At 43.8% G+C, this 16,423-nt stretch overlaps 1 protein-coding gene across 5 annotated transcripts in view; it reads right to left on the bottom strand.

The window, feature by feature from the left end:
- Positions 1-16,423, bottom strand: part of RORA (RAR related orphan receptor A) — a 69,294-nt gene that overhangs the window by 9,884 nt on the left and 42,987 nt on the right. For 2 of the 5 annotated variants that reach the window (XM_070762176.1, XM_070762177.1), the window contains 3 exons: positions 4,799-4,884; positions 1,700-1,841; positions 161-562 (listed from right to left, as the gene is read on the bottom strand). In XM_070762176.1, the coding sequence (XP_070618277.1) occupies positions 161-562; positions 1,700-1,841; positions 4,799-4,884 (630 nt within the window). The remainder of the gene's footprint in view (positions 1-160; positions 563-1,699; positions 1,842-4,798; positions 4,885-16,423) is intronic. The other 3 variants (XM_070762178.1, XM_070762180.1, XM_070762179.1) reach the window with 2 other exon arrangements.

Raw genomic sequence — 16,423 nt, 5'->3', positions numbered from 1 at the left:
CCAAGCCACTGTTCCTGAGCCCAGCTGTATCGGGAGGGAAGGGCTTGAATTCTCGGCCCGGTTGAGCCTCTTGGGAGGGGAGGGGTGTGTGTGTATTGCTTTCCATCCCAAGGCAAGCGAGGGAGCAACGAGGGGACCCTTCCCCGCTCTTGGTCATTACCTAATTCGGCCATGGACACGGTAGGAGAGGCCTCCCCATTGGTAAAGGAGCAATACGGAAAGAATCCCGCCGTGGGGGTGTAGTCACACACTGGTTCTGGTTTGATGCCATTAATATCAAGGCCCGATTGGTCTGGAGAAGGTTGTATGTCTAAGTAGAAGCTGCTAACCGCAGAGTCGCCTTTGCTACCTTCGGGAGGGTGACCGTCTATGTAATTACTGAGGTCGTCGTGCAGCTCCGTCAGGCCGTTCGCGGTGATGCTGTAGCTGGGGGTCAGCGGCTCCGCTTCTCCGGGCGGCTGCGGGTGCTGGCGTTGCTGCTGCTGCTGCTGCATCCGATGCTTCTGGACCTCGGCGTACAAGCTGTCCCGCTGCTTCTTGGACATGCGGCCAAACTTGACGGCTGGAAGAGAAGTCCAAAGCGACACAGCCGGTCAACTTCCCTGACCCTGGCGGTTGGGCTGCTACGGCGGAGTGGGTCTGGGTGCTAGCGGAGTCCAGCGCCATTCGGCTACGGCCCCTGGGCAGGGAGAGAAATCGTGCGCAGACACACGGGGGCAGCATGGGCGATTTCGCTCCCTGCCCAGGGGCCGAATGGCGCTGGACTTCGCTAGCACTCGAGCAACAGGGGTGAGCACACGTCACCGTTCCACCTTATCAGCCCCCCTCTGTCTGACAGCCCCACCCCACAAAGGAACATCCCCACGATTCCAAAGGCCAAAAAGGTCAAAGGGCTATTCGATATGGGGGAGGAGGGAATAAACAACCCCCCCTGACCAGGCCTAAATTTCAGCTGGATTGAAAAAGGACAAAGGTATTTAACTTGTCTAAGTGCCCAAATTTGGGATTCTGTGATGCAACATATATATTTTGAATGAGGGCAATCTGTACCTGTGATGTCATTTAAAGAGAGACCTTTTAAACCCTGTTGGGATTCCCACCTGCCTGAACCCTCAGTTTTCAGAAACCATGTGAAAAGGAAGGGAGGGAGGGAGGGAGGGAAGGACAGAGGGAGGGAGAAAGAAAGGAAGGAGAGAAAACAGGAAGGAAGAAGGAGAGAAAACAGGAAGGAAGGAGAGAGGGAGGAAAGAAAGAAGGGAGGGAGGGAGGGAGAGAAAAGAGGAAGGAAAGAAGGCGAGAAAGGAAGGAGGGTAGGAAAAAAAGAAAAGAAGAAGGAAGGAAAGAAAAGAAGAAGGAAGGAAAGAAAATTAAAGAAGGAAGGAAAGAAAAGGAAAGAAGGAAGGAAGGAAAGAAAAGAAGGAAGGAAAGAAAATTAAAGGAAAGAAGAAGGAAAGAAAGGAAAGAAAAGAAAAGAAGGAAGGAAGGAAGGAGAGGGAGGAATGGAGGGAGGAGAGAAAAGGGGGAGGAAACCTCTGTCTGAGAAGGACCCACTGGTGGGTTAACTGCAGATGTTGAAGGCCATGATAACATTTGGACAACTGTACATAGTGTGGACCCAGGGAGGCCTGAGGCTCCACCCAAGAGCCGGGCAGGGTCTTCCTCTCTCCCGCCCCCCAAAAGAGAACGGGGGGAATCTCACCGTCCCGTGACATGCCCACGGCCAGGCATTTCTGCAGGCGGCAGTGTTGGCAGCGGTTCCTGCTGGTTCGGTCGATTAAGCAGTTTTTCTGGCGAGGGCAGGAGTAGGTGGCGTTGCTCTGCTGACTCCGACGGAAGAAACCCTGCAAGGGGGGGGGGGCAAAAGGGGGAGGCCTCGTCTTACCACCGTCCGCTTAGTGGCCGCTCCAAGTTACAAAGAACTTTTTTCACATTTAACAACCGCTGCAGCCTCCCTGTAGTCAGGGGATCGACATTAAGGGTTGCTGTGTCCTGGTAGCCCAGGGGTTAGAGGGCAGCCCTGCAAGCTCCTTCAGCCCACTGCCAGCTGTAGTCCAGCAGTTCAAACCACCCCACTGGCTCCAGGTTGACTCAGACTCCCATAGAAACACAGAAGATGGACAGCAGAAAAAGATCTCCTGGTCTATCATAGTCTGCCCTTATACTCTTTCCTGTGTTTTATCTTAGGATGGATCTAGGTTTATCCCAGGCATGTTTACATTCAGTTACTGTGGATTGACCAACCACGTCTGCTGGAAGTTTGTTCCAAGCATCTAAAACTCTTGCAGTCAAATAATATTTTCTCACGTGGCTTCTGATCTTTCCCCCAACTGACCTCAGTTTGTGCCCCCTTGTTCTTGGGTTCACTTTCCTATTAAAAACACTTCCCTCCTGAACCTTATTTAACCCTTTAACATATTTAAATGTTTTGATCATGTCCCCCTTTTTCCTTCTGTCCTCCAGACTAGACAGATGGAGTCCATGAAGTCTTTCCTGGTTAGTTTTATGCTTAAGTCCTTCCATAAAACTTCCATCCTTCCTTGGTGGGTCAACTGAGGACCCAGATTGTTGGGGGCAAGAGGCCGATTCTGTAAACTGCTTAGAGAGGGCTGGAAAAGCACTAGGAAGCGGCATATAAGTCTAAATGTTATTGCTATCTCCTTCCTTCCTTCCTTCCCTCCCTCCCTCCCTCCCTCCCTCCTTTCCTTCTAGTTGACTCAGCCTTCCATCCTTCCTTGGTGGGTCAAATGAGGACCCAGATTGTTGGGGGCAAGAGGCTGACTCTGCAAACCGCTTAGAGAGGGCTGGAAAAGCACTAGGAAGCGGCATATAAGTCTAAAGGCTATTGCTATTCTTGGGGGGGGGGGGGGTGTTAGGCTCCTGTTTTCCTTTCGTCCTGGCTGTTGGGGAACCTGGCAGAGCTGTGAGTCTCTAAGCTTCTGTTTGGTCTTTTGACAATTTTCATTTAATGAATTGATTCCTACAGTTCATTAACATGCCCACTTCCACTTCTGTATACACATATGTCTTAATTAGCTGCTCATTGGCTGTTTAATTACAAGAAAACAGCTGACAGCTGCCTTCTAATGGCAGCCTTCTGAAAGGGATACACACCAGCCTGGAACAACAAAGACTTATTCATAATCTCATGATTTATAGCTAACACTTACAGATTTCCATGTATCATTACCTTTCACAATATTCCAATAATTGCCAATTAGGAACCCAGGACTTGTTTTTCCCTTACTCTACCAATTTTCTAACCCTAATTCTGGATTTTTAAAACAAACAACACTTTTTTAAAACAACACTTCTATTCTACTTTCAAAACTTTGGGATTAGTTTGCAAAAGATTTGTCTACCTTCTGGCCTAGAAATTCAACTTCTGCCCCCAAAAGTAGGATATTATTTAATAGCAAGAGCATTGAGACATATATACCACTTCGTGATGCTTTACAGCCTAAGCGGTTTACAGAGTCAGCCTCTCGCCCTCAACAATCTTATTGGCTGGCTATCTACTACCACCACATTCACTCTGTAAAGTTTTGTCTTAGAAATATTGTACATAAATTCTTTGACATGCTAATAGGGATCCGGCCACGAAAGACATGCATGATTTTTTAAAAACTTTTTAAAGTTGATTTTAAATTGTTCTGAATTATTTTTAGTGGTTTTATATTGCACATTACGTACTTGTATTTGGCAGTGAGCCACCCAGAGTCCTTCAGGAGTTAGATTAGATTAGATTTATTGGATTTATATGCCGCCCCTCTCCGCAAACTCGGGGTGGCTCACAACAATAGTAAAAACAGTACATAGTAACAAATCCAAACCCACCAATCTAATTACAATTTAAGTTAAAAAATTCATAAAACAGTCCCAATATATATAAAAAACAGGCACACAGTCAATCAATCAAGCGGCAAAACAACATGGGCAAGGGGGAGATGTTTTAGTTCCCCCATGCCTGATGGCAGAGGTGGGTTTTAAGGAGTTTACGAAAGGCAAGGAGGGTGGGTGGCATCTAAGTCCAAATAAATAAATTAAATAAATAAACCGTAACCCTAAAGCAGGTTGCCACCCCGTCTACGGAGAGGGGCGGCATTCAAATCAAATCAAATAAAATAAAATAAAATAAAATAAACAAACAAACAAAGAGGTAGCAAAAGTTTTGAGTAGTTTTTGGAGAACCGGTAAATACCACCTCTGACCCCATCTATTCTCTGCCTCCCGAGTCCCAGCTGATCGGGAGGAAACGGGGACTTTGCAGTATCCCTCCCCTGCCACACCCACCAAGCTGCGCCCACAAAACCAATAGTAAATTTTTTTTTTGAACGCCACCACTGCAAAGGCCCTTCTGCTACAAACAGCAACACCCCTGTGAAAGGCCAAAGAAGCAGGACAAAGCATAATGGCCAGTCCCTCAATGCTCCAAGGATTGAAATCGTGTGCCTGAAATTTAGACCAAAGCCGTTCCGATGTGTAAAGGATGTCCTTTTTCCATTTCAAGGGCAGGATGAAAAATAAATGCTTCCCCTCCAGGACGGCTGCAGAGCTTCAGGAGAGAAATTGCAACCCTAAATTTTAAAATCCATCCACGGCAGATTATTGATATTGCTAAACCGATTCGATATTTCGTCTTGCAGGAAGACAAATAAGTCAGTGGATAAACAGATGCAATAATTTCCTCTCTCTCTCGCATACACGCAATGCAAGTGTGTGTTTCTCTCCCTCTCTCTCTCTTTCTCTGTGTGTGTGTGTATGTCTCTTTCGCCCTGTGTGTGCATAGCACAAAGCTTACCTTGCAGCCCTCACAGGTAATCACACCATAATGGATTCCTGAAGATTTGTCTCCGCAGATCTTGCACGGAATAATTTCAATTTGAGCTGCAACAGAAGCACGCCACCAGTTAATTATATTTTCTTTTAAATACCTTATAAAAAGCATTCCCTGATCAGCGTTTGTAACATTGAAAACTAATAACCTGCTCAACATTCTACCACATTAACTATTCATTGCCGAACGGTGCGGGCTCCCCCAGGGCCTTGTACTAATTTATGGCTGCTTGTTACATAATAGCTTTCAGGTTATTAAAATGGGTCATTTGAGAGGGGGCTTTAAAATGCACAATGTTGTCAGACTTAGAGTCTCCCAAGCCAGAAGGACCGGACTCGAGAGAGTTGCCTTTGGCCAAAACGGTGCGCAGGAGAGAAACCACCAGAGATCTAAAAGCGGCAACGTACAATTGCACTGATCTTGTAGAAGCTAAACCGCTACCGAAGACGCTGCCGTTCCGATAAAATTCCAATAAAGCTGGATTACAGAAATCTTGGCCCACGGAGACTAAAAATACCATTTTGCAGCCCGATTCCCCTGTTGCTGGGATGGGTTCGTAATATGCCACGTCGGCTCATTTTGTACCATCCCCACAAAATCAAGAATCTATCTGCTGTCTTTCAAGCGTCTTGACATATAAATCCAATTAATTAATAAATAATAAATAAATAAATGACCGAGAGCATCCTCCACCTGACTGTCACATCTATCTGGTGGACTATAAACTGGGGAATATTTTCTTAGATCAACAGATAAGCAGTGCACAGTGAACAGTGCGGTCAGGCGGTAGGGAAGGCAAGTAGAATGCTTGGCTGCATCGCTAGAGGTATAACAAGCAGGAATAGGGAGATTGTGATCCTGCTGTATAGAGCGCTGGGGAGACCCCATTTGGAGAACTGTGCTCAGTTCTGGAGACCTCACCTACAAAAAGATATGGATGAAGTTGAAGGGGTCCAAAGATGGGCTACAAGAATGGTGGAAGGTCTTAAGCATAAAACTGATCAGGAAAGACTTCATGGACTCCATCTGTCTAGTCTGGAGGACAGAAGGGAAAGGGGGGACATGATGGAAACATTTAAATATATTGAAGGGTTAAATAAGGTCCAGGAGGGAAGTGTTTTTAATAGGAAAGTGAACCCAAGGACAAGGGGCCACAATCTGTGGTTAGTTGGGGGAAAGATCAGAAACATCGTGAGAAGCAACTGAAAGAGGAGTAGATGCTTGGAACAAACTTCCAGCAGACGTGGTTGGTCAATCCACAGTCACTGAATTGAAACATGCCTGGGATAAACATAGATCCATCCTAAGATAAAATACAGGAAATAGTATAAGGACAGACTAGATGGACTATGAGGTCTTTTTCTGCCGTCAGTCTTCTATGTTTCTAGGGTTCCCATCATAAATCATTGCAGCCATCAGTCAAGGCACCACATCACCAGAGCCAACTTTTTCAATCAATTTTTTAACGGCAGGCATTAAGTGAATCTCGTGGTCCAGTCTCTCAAATGGAGATTTTCTGACATTAAAGAATTGGTCGTTAGTCAAGGACGACCTTAGAAGGCAGGATCCAGGAGTATCCCATGTGGACTAGCATCAGGTCCAGATCCTGTGCAGTTTCACCCTTCATCCCTCTGCTCCCAGATTCTTCCGTAATCGTTCCACTTCGCTGTGGCTTCAAATGAAACTCAGAGCCGAGCGGAGCAAGAGGGCCAACAGGCAGATGTTCCAGATGTGTGATGCATCGTAGCCGTGCAGCCAACCTCAAAAATGCAGAGAATTATCTTGGAAAAAGAAGCCGCCTAACAATCTGTGTCTGTTTCCTGAAACGTAGTCACTTAGTCACCAAATAAAAGAGAAGTCCAGAAAGTAGGAAGAGGAGAAATATATATATTTTTAAGAAAAACAGAGAAGGATTATATTCACAACCCTTCCATTCAGAATAATGCATAAACTACAACGGGAACATTTTCTCTCGTAAGCTGCTTCCTATGTAAAGCAGAAAGCTGCACTGATCAAAAAACGACAGCAATTTTTCCTAGAAAAGCCCATTTTTGCTCCTTCTCAGTCAACTGATTAAATATGCCACTATATAGTCCTTGACATTCATACATAAGGATTCCCCCCACTAATGCAGAGGAGGGAAGCAGATGAATTAAACAAGGCTTGTTGGACTCCCTCACCTCCTAATATTTCAGCTCCATTACCTAAATAATGTTCGAGGTGCCCTAAAGTGATTCATGATTACTAGATAGGATTCACTAAATCATCCAAAGGTGGTAACAATGTTCGGGCTTTGACAAGTTCTTAGAGCAGTGTTTCTCAACCTGGGCAGTTTGAAGATGTGTGGACTTCCACTCCCAGAATTCCCCAGCCAGCATAGCACCCAAATTCTGGGAGTTGTAGTCCATGCATCTCCAAGCTGCCCAGGTTGAGATAGACTGCTCTGAAGGAGGGCCTCTCGAACTGCATTTTTACTTGCTATATTAGCTAGACCAGACTTGGCCCAACGTAGCAATTGGATGATGACAAGAGAAGGACGCAGCTGTTTTAAAGAGGCCGAAACAAGGGCTGCATTCACACCCTCCTCAAACACTGGGTAACAGGCCTTCTGGGTTGAATCAGAAACACAGGCAGCTTGGAAACCAGTAGGTGGCCAAAGAAAACAGGATAGCCATTAAAATATTTACTGACCCCTTGCTTCCTGGACACAAACTGTTTCAACTCCTACCCTCAAAACGTCGCTACAGAGCAGAACACCCCCAGACAACTAGACAGAAGGAGAGTTTTTCCCCAAACGCCATCACTCTGCTAAACAAATAATTCCCTCAACACTGTCAAACTATTTACTAAGTCTGCACTGCTATTACTACTAGTTTTTTCTCATCCTTCCTATCACCCATCTCCTCTCACTTATGACTGTATGACTGTAACTTGTTGCTTGTATCCTTAAGATTTTTATTAATATTGTTTCTTGATTGCTTATTTGACCCCCTATGACAACCACTAAGTGTTGTACCCCATGATTCTTGACAAATGTGTCTTTTCTCTTATGTCCACCTAGAGCATCTGCACCAAAGACAAATCCCTTGTGTGTCCAACCACACTTGGCCAATAAAGAATTCTGTTCTATTCTATTCTAAATCAACAGTCACTGAACCAAAGTTACTACATGTAAAAAGAAGGAAAGAAAAATGTTAAGAAAATCAGTTTAAACATGCACATTGGTACAAAAAGTGCTCATGGGACAACACCTAAAGGTTACAAACCCGTGCAGGACTACATGTTCCTCTCTCCTCAAAGGTGTGACCCAAAGACCAGCAACTGCCACCAATAGCCTAGGGCAGGGGTTGGCAAAGTTGGCTCTTCTATGACTTGGGGACTTCAACTCCCAGAATTCCAGAGTTGACATGATTGGCTCAGGAATTCTGGGAGTTGAAGTTCACAAGTTGTAGAAGAGCCAACTTTGCCTACCTGTTTACAGATCAGTACACCCAGAAGGATTCAGATCAAGGCACAGTAACATCAGGGCCATAAAAGAATGACAAAGCAACGTAAAAATGACCCTTGTTGTATACAAAATACTTCCAATAACTGCACTCTCTGTAGTGTCAAAACGCAAAGGCAACATAATTCCTGTTAAAGAATGAAAAGTGGTGGTGGAGAGAAATGTTCTTTGTGGCCACTAGGTGTCACTCGCGTCAATGAAATCAGTTAAGGGGGAAAAAACCACATTTAAATCCCTATCCTGTACTCGGTCCTTATGGATCATCCCTGCAATAAATAAAAATCAATTCTGGATTTCTCCCTCTTTGTGTGCTTCCCTTTTACAAGAACCTGGTGATGGACACCTTTCCAAAACACTTGAAGGCCTTTCCCGTGTTCAAAAGAAGCAATTCAGAGACCTTTTACAACTGTTGTGCTATCTCAATGTCCTGTGTGACCTTGCAAGGGATTCTGCAACATCCTTTCCAGCTCAAATGCTGCCCCCCCACTGCCATTTTTTTCTTTTGGTCCCCCCTCTTTTTGGGGGGGTTGTTGTTGGGATGGTAGCTGAAGATAGTTTGCTGTTTTTCAGATTCGTTTCTCAATAAATAATTATTTTTGAAAGGCAAACTTGCTTGCTGTCACAAGACGTAAAGGGATTTACTGGGCCATCCAGGATGACAAAGAAGGCTGGAAGCAGTAATGGGCTGCTGCCCCCACTTGGGGGGGGGCATAATGGGGGAGTAATTTTATGCACTATTTATGGAATAATAGTTTTTTAATTGTCCTTTCTCCAGTACCTTAGTATGATCCTTAAGTTACTTTTAAAATAGGAAATAATTAAACAGTATGTTTTTACCCATAAGTGCTTTCATCATTTGAATCATTATCTAGAACTGAACTTTTATAGCACTTCAAGAAAATTGAGCTACTCGCCTAATCTGTTATCATACTGAACCTTGTGGGTTCAATACAAAACCTTAAAATGTTCCTGTGCTCCTCATCAAATAACGCTGTCTATCATTTGTCCTTTCTGTGGCCATTCTTGTGTGTAAGTTTCATTGTGTTCAATAAATAATTGTCGAAGGGGAAAAAATGTGGTGCATTACTTTCTGGGCGACCCTCGTATTTTCTAATCTTTTAATTGTATTTATTGTTTACTGTATCTACTTTTCTCCTTCTAAGCCACCCTGAGTCTGTGGAGAGAAGGGCGGCCTATAAATCTAATAAAGTAAATAATAAATAAAAGAAATAAAAGCTGGCTTGGTCCTCTTGGTGCCAGGACTCCGTGTCCAGAAAGTCACTCCTGCACAGCTGTCCTAAAACTTAAACAGGCGAACCATCTCTTTCCCTGCCAAAAAGTCCTGACTCTGAAACTCTTCAAGCAAACATTTCATCCTCCAATTTAAGAAAGAAGGAAAAGATGTCTGAAGGCATTGAAGAATCCTTGAAAATACGAATGCGGTTGAAACAGAAATAGAAATAATTATTCCTGGTTGATCTGCCAGATGTTTCGAGGCCTGGGGCGAGCCGTGTCAGGCAGACTTGAGTAGGTGTGGGTGCCCATCAACGCTTTGCCACCTCAGCTGCCTTCAGATGGAAAAACCCAGCCCTCTCTTCTTCTTCCTCCCTTCGCCCGGGATGGGCTTGGCAGGACCCCGACTTTCTGAAGAGGCCCCCACACACCCCGCCCGACAGACCGTGGTTTGTACAGTTCAGCTTGTAGCCTTATCATCATTGAAAAGCCCAAAGAAGGTCGGGTACGAGGACATCTTGAGTTGGAGCCATTCAACAGAGAAATGCAAAAAAGATTTTAAGAAGTTGAGACAGATATGAAACAAAAGGCCCAGGATTTGCTCCAAAGTTTTATTTATTTAAATAATAAGAAGAAGGAGGAGGAGGAGGAGGAGGAGGAGGAGGAGGAGGAGGAGGAAGAAGAAGAAGAAGAAGAAGAAGAAGAAGAAGAAGAAGAAGAAGAAGAAGAACAACAACAACAACAACAACAACAACAACAACAACAACAGATTTGGAAGGGACCTCGGAGGTTTTCTAGTCCCACCCCCTGCTTAGACAGATGGGTTTCCAACATCTGCTTAAAAACTTCCAGTGTTGGGGCATTCACAACTTCTGGGGGCAGGTCAATCCACTGATCAACCATTCTGACTGTCAGGAAATTTCTCCGTAGTTTTAAGTTGCTTCCCTCCTTGTTTAGTTTCTACCTGTTGCTTCGTGTTCTACCCTCAGGTGCTTTGGAGAATAGGTTGACTCCCTCTTCTTTGTGGCAACCCCTGAGATACTGGAAGGCTGCTATGCTGTCTCCCCTGATCCTTCTTTTTGTTAAACTAGCCATGCCCAGTTCTTGCAACTATTCTTCATATGGTTTTAGCCTCTAGTCCCCTAATCCTCTTTGTTGCTCTTCTCTGCACTTTTTCTAGAGTCTCAACATCCTTTTTGCATCGTGGCGACCAAAACTGAATGCCGTATTCCAGGTGTGGCCTTATAAAGTGGTATTAACCCTCCGCGTGATCTTGATTCTCTCCCTCTGTGAATGCAGCGTAGAACTGTGTTGGCTTTTTTGGCAGCTGCTGCACACAGCTGGCTCACATTTAAATGATTGTCCACCAGGACTCCAAGATCCCTCTCACAGTTACTACGGTTGAGCAAACAAATATATTTGTTTGTTTGTTTGGATTTCAATGCTGCCCTTCTCGGTAGACTCAGGGCGGCTTACAAAAATAGAAATAAAATACAAGATACAGCAAAGAGAAACACAAACATAAAACCCCAAAGTTATTAAAACCAGACTTTCACATTCATTCTAACCACAGTCCTACCTTCATCTCATCGGCTGGAGCGAGAGGCTAGTGCTCAACGGCCCCAGACCTGCTGGGCAAAGGTGAGTTTTTAGGACTTTGACAAAGGCCAGGAGGGTGGTGTGTGTGTGCGAATCTTTAGAGGGAGTTGATGCCAGAGGGTTGGGGCTGCCACAGAGAAGGCTCTACTCCTTTCTTTACTTAGGACTTAACAGCTGTTTACTACTGTTTGTTAATTAACTATTTAATTAATTAAATTGATGCTAATTAGTTACTGGATATAGCTAAAGTCCTCAGAGAGGGGCAGTATATAGATCCAATAAATAAATAAATAAACACCAACAACTCTTCAGGGAAATCTGCTGGTCCCTTTCTTGCTAATTTATTCCAGCCAGAAGCATTTTAACTCTTAGGTCAACTTAGATGGTGTTACTTTTCCAGCAAGATAACGTTAACTTTAAATATATTTCACAGCCCCTCAACCTGTTTCATGCCAGTCTGCCCAAGGAGGGTGGGTGGCTCTGCAATGTGCTTTCAATAAAGGAAACGCCGAGAGCTTCCTGGTTGCATAAGTCCATCAAACAAGCCCAGGAACAATAATCAGATCAGGTTTATTTGTGCACAAAGATGTTTGGATCAACTGACTCTTTTAATAAACCCAGTTCAGCGTTGGCAAAGGAACCTTTTGCACAGGACCCCTCCGAGGCTGCACAATTACAAGGACAACTGCTTATTCCACCCACCCACCCTTTTATTGTTTCACCATAAATCCTAAAGTTACTAAAAATGTAGAAGAGGAGTAATAAGACATCAAGCGACGCATGTCTCCCTGCTGTTCAAGGAATAAGCAATCTAATCCTGTAAATTCAAGGCTGCCACAAAAGAAAATAATGTAACAAGCAAGTTTGCCTTTCAAAAATAATTATTTGTTGGGAAAAGAATCCGAGAGGCAGCAAACTAGCTTGAGGCTGGCTCCCAAGGAAGAAAGGCATCATTGTATCCCGCCTGGGAAGAGACCAGGCAGGTTGCCGTCTCCTTCAAAATTATTATTATTTTTTTGCTTCTGCAATGTTTAGAATGCCTGGATACAAAATTGTTGCATTGTGACTTGCAAAGTTACAGCACCGATACAACGAGGGAGTTCAGGGTTGTTGCACAAGACTAATGAGTGGAAAATCTCTCCCTGCAATTATCAGAAAGGGGGGAGTTGGAGACACCCCCATTATTCAGAGATTCGTTGCCTTCGGGCCCAAGGAAAAACGATTATCTCTGAAAAGAAAGCGACTTCCTAGCTGCCGATCTACATTACTCACTCAGCCTACCATTAAATGAAAGAGAGAGAAAAATTATTAATATTTTGGGCAATGGTGGCACATTGCAATCCACGGAAGGGAGTTGAGGGTGGCACTGCCATCCAATGCCCATCTATTGAGAAGCTGGCACGGCGCAGGTGTGGCTTGTAATCTGATTAATTGTTTTGCGTGGCATAACCTGGGCTTCGTTTCATCGTTGCAAGGATCTGGGTGGTGGCTGAAAAGGAAAAGCTACGTGCAGCCTTTTCAAATCTTTTCAGCCAAGTTATGTGGTCCGAGCCTCAGCGAAGGACAAAGGAGACTTCTTCCTTTTGGAGCTCCATTGCAAAATCCACTTTGGTGCCACTGCTCGGATTCTGCACATGACAACCCCAACACAGAATCATACAATCATAGAGTTGGAAGGGACCTCCAGGGTCATCAGGTCCAACCCCGATTCATTAAATCTGATGCTTAAACGTGATGCTTAATTATTATAATTATTATTAATTATTATATATTAAGGGGTTTTAATTTGCTTTTAGTATTGGGTTATTATTGTATATTGTTCATGATTGTTGTTAGCCGCCCTGAGTTTTCGGAGAGGGGCGGCATATAAATCCAATAAAACTTGAAACTTGAAATTATTATTATTATTATTATTATTATTATTATTATTATTATTATTATTTATTAGATTTGTATTCCGCCCCTCTCCGTAGACTCGGGGCGGCTTACAGCAATGATAAAAACAATATATAATGACAAATCTAATAGTTAGAGTATAAAATAACAATAATACATTTTAAAAAATCTAAAAAACAAGAAACCCCAATATATAAAAATCATACATACAGTCATATCATACACAGAAAACTACATAGGCAGGGGGAGACGTTTCAATTCCCCCACGCTTGACAACAGGGGTGGGTTTTAAGGAATTTACGAAAGGCAAGGAGGGCGGGGGCAGTTCTAATCTCTGGAGGGAGCTGATTCCAGAGGGTTGGAGCCGCCACAGAGAAGGCTCTTCCTCTGGGTCCCGCCAAACGACATTGTTTAGTTGACAGGACCCGGAGGAGACCAACTCTGTGGGACCTAACCGGTCGCTGGGATTCGTGCGGCAGAAACGTGATGCTTAAAAGGAGAAGGGGTCAGGAGAGAACAGAGTCCTGACTGCAGGGTACCAAGGAATAAGTCAACTCTCCTCATCCTTCAATATGCCATTCCTGGTCATCTCCCTTTCGGCCCAGTCCCCAAAAATATGCAATAGAAATAACTCCAAACACCGACCTCCTGGGCCTACTTAAAGCTAAATCAAGCTCATGGAAGGGGATGGGTTCAGAACCAATCTTATTTCATACGCTGTAGAGTTTTGCAACAACTGGAAACAGCACACACACACAAAGCAGTTCTTTAGATTAAACTCCCTTTAAGAGGCATCCAATGTTAGTGGGGAACCAGAACTGAATAGAGCTCATAAACTTTCTGGGGGAAAATCTACTCGTCTGTCCAGCTCCAGTATCAGCTCTGCCATTGGGGGACGGCAAGTCACTTTGTTCCTGTTGTTGTACCACAACAATCTTTTGCAAACTAACCAATTACGGTAGACAAACTTAGTTGCTAGAGTTTTAAAAGGGCTCCTTTCCTTTCCTTTCTGAAGCAGGTTTTTCTACCAGGTGGGGTTCAAGGACTTGCAATGCCACAACGTGCTGTTTCCGTCTCTTAAAAGCTCTTTTCCTGCACCAAACCACTCAATCCGTGTTTTCCCCATCACTGAACCCCCCAACTCAACACTAATGCAATTTTATCTCGCTTCTTCATTCAACTCAGAGTTTCTTTTGGGAGATGGCTAACCGTATATATTTGTTTAATAAATGACTAAATACATTCTTCACCGCAGAGTCAATTCCAAATGTTTCCGCAATTCACATTAGCCAAAAGAATGGTAATATTTTGGCCATCGTTGCAGAGAATAACTCCTCTCCACTTCTATAATGATCTGATGACCTTCCCATGCTGAGAGGTCTGTGGTTTCCTAGGTCCATCTCCTTCTGTTCTTGAAGATGGAGACCCTCTTTGATCTCCTCCACTCTTCTTGCCAAGTCTCTAGGAGTTCCCAAAGATTACTTAAGAGGGGCTCCTTCAGTATCAACGCCTTTGCTCCTGCAGAGTTGAATTTATTTAAATTAGCGATATGCTCTCACCTCTTTTAAATCAAGGAGAGGTGACATTTCCTTCCCCTTTGATGGAAACCATGACCAGCTAGGACCCTAATTTCTTTGGAGAGAATTCAAGATACAAAACAGAAGCTGCACACAAGCAGGAAGAGGGAGATTGTGATCTGTATAGAGCACTGGTGAGACCCCATTTAGAATAATACTGTGTCCAGTTCTGGAGACCTCACCTACAAAAAGATATGGATGAAATTGAAGGGGTCCAAAGACGGGCTACAAGAAGGGTGGAAGGTCTTAAGCATAAAACGTATCAGGAAAGACTTCATGAACTCCATCTGTCTAGTCTGTTCAAGGTTTAAATAAGGTTCAGGAGGGAAGTGATTTTCATAGGAAAGTGAACCCAAGAACAAGGGGGCAGGAGGTCTTTTTCTGCCATCAATCTTTTAGGTTTCTGTGTTTTCCATGAAGCTGTAAAGTTCTATCTTTTTATCATCCATCCACCGTATGTTCTTATCATGTCCTTGACTTAGAACAAAGCACAAGTGATTTAATCAGCCCTCTCAATCTTCCCACGAAGAAGCAAAAACTACGGCTTGGAGGAACCTGTGCTTAGCACACAACCGACTCTGAATTCAACTCGGCTTGGATTTATAATGACCTTAAAGTGGCAGGAGCCGGACGGTGATGTTTAGTCAACCGAAAGTAGTTCAGTGGGTCTTGTACACGAAAACTTCCTGTGAGATCAGAGCTTATATCTCCCCGTGCATACGGGAACCATTTCCAAGCCTCAACAAATCCTGTCAAAGGATTTGTGCTTTTACCAGCTTCAAAAGAGCAAGATAAAAAAAAAATATTGGGGTATATATTGCAGCTCACAATAACACTTTTAAACCTGTAATTATTTATCCTCTGCAGATTTAGGAAGCCTGTAATTACCGCTTAAGCTTTTGCCAATGTCTAGCATATTTCATATTTGCCAACACTGGTTCAGTTGAAAGGAATTAGCCACGCTGTTAAAAAATCTGTTCTGTATTAGCTCCTCTGCAAACAAAAAGGAGGCATCGGAGATGGGAGATACCCACCGCGTCCCATCCCCTCTGGAGTTTTCAATTCTGCCCAACAATTTGAAGGCTGGTTTGAGCTCCATTCAGATTGGACCAAGTTCTTAGATGGTGCCCTGATCAGTGTTCCCTCTAATTTTTTTTGGGGGGGGGGCGGAAAGGTATAGTGTCTGAGCGGCAGTCCCCTCCGGGACTGGGCGGCACAGAAATAATAAATAAATAAACAAACAAACAAACAAACAAACAAACAAACAAAAAACCCACCCTGTTTTGCCTCAGAGAATTTCAAAATAAAATACTGTACTGTGTGTCTATAACAGTGAGCTCATAATAGGGCAACTCTATCAATATCAAAATGCCACTTAAATAGTTGAGCTAGTTTCAAACTAGATTTTGATTTTCTTTCTCTCTTCCTTACTCCCATTCTTTTTCTTTCTCTTTTCCTTCCTCTCTTTTTTCTATCTGTTTCTCTCTCTTCCTTTCTCTCTCCTTCCCTCTCACTCTTTCCCTCTCGGCTTCTGGCAGGTTTGGAAAACTCTCAGTTGATGATGATTTTTAAGTGAGCGATTGCTCACTGCTCAGCTTAGAGGGAACTATGGCCCTGATTACACTGGATACTAAAGATTATACTGGATTGGATTTTTAGATGTATTGTTATGTTGTTTTGATAAGTTGTGAGCCGCCCTGAGTCCTCGGAGATGGGTGGCATACAAATCCAATCAATCAATCAATCAATCAATAAAACTATAAACCAGGATTTTTCAAG

Source organism: Erythrolamprus reginae, chromosome 10, assembly GCF_031021105.1.
Source record: "Erythrolamprus reginae isolate rEryReg1 chromosome 10, rEryReg1.hap1, whole genome shotgun sequence".
NCBI lineage: Eukaryota > Metazoa > Chordata > Lepidosauria > Squamata > Dipsadidae > Erythrolamprus > Erythrolamprus reginae.
Note: the sequence above shows the minus strand (reverse complement) of the source record. Positions and strands in the feature narration are given on the sequence as shown.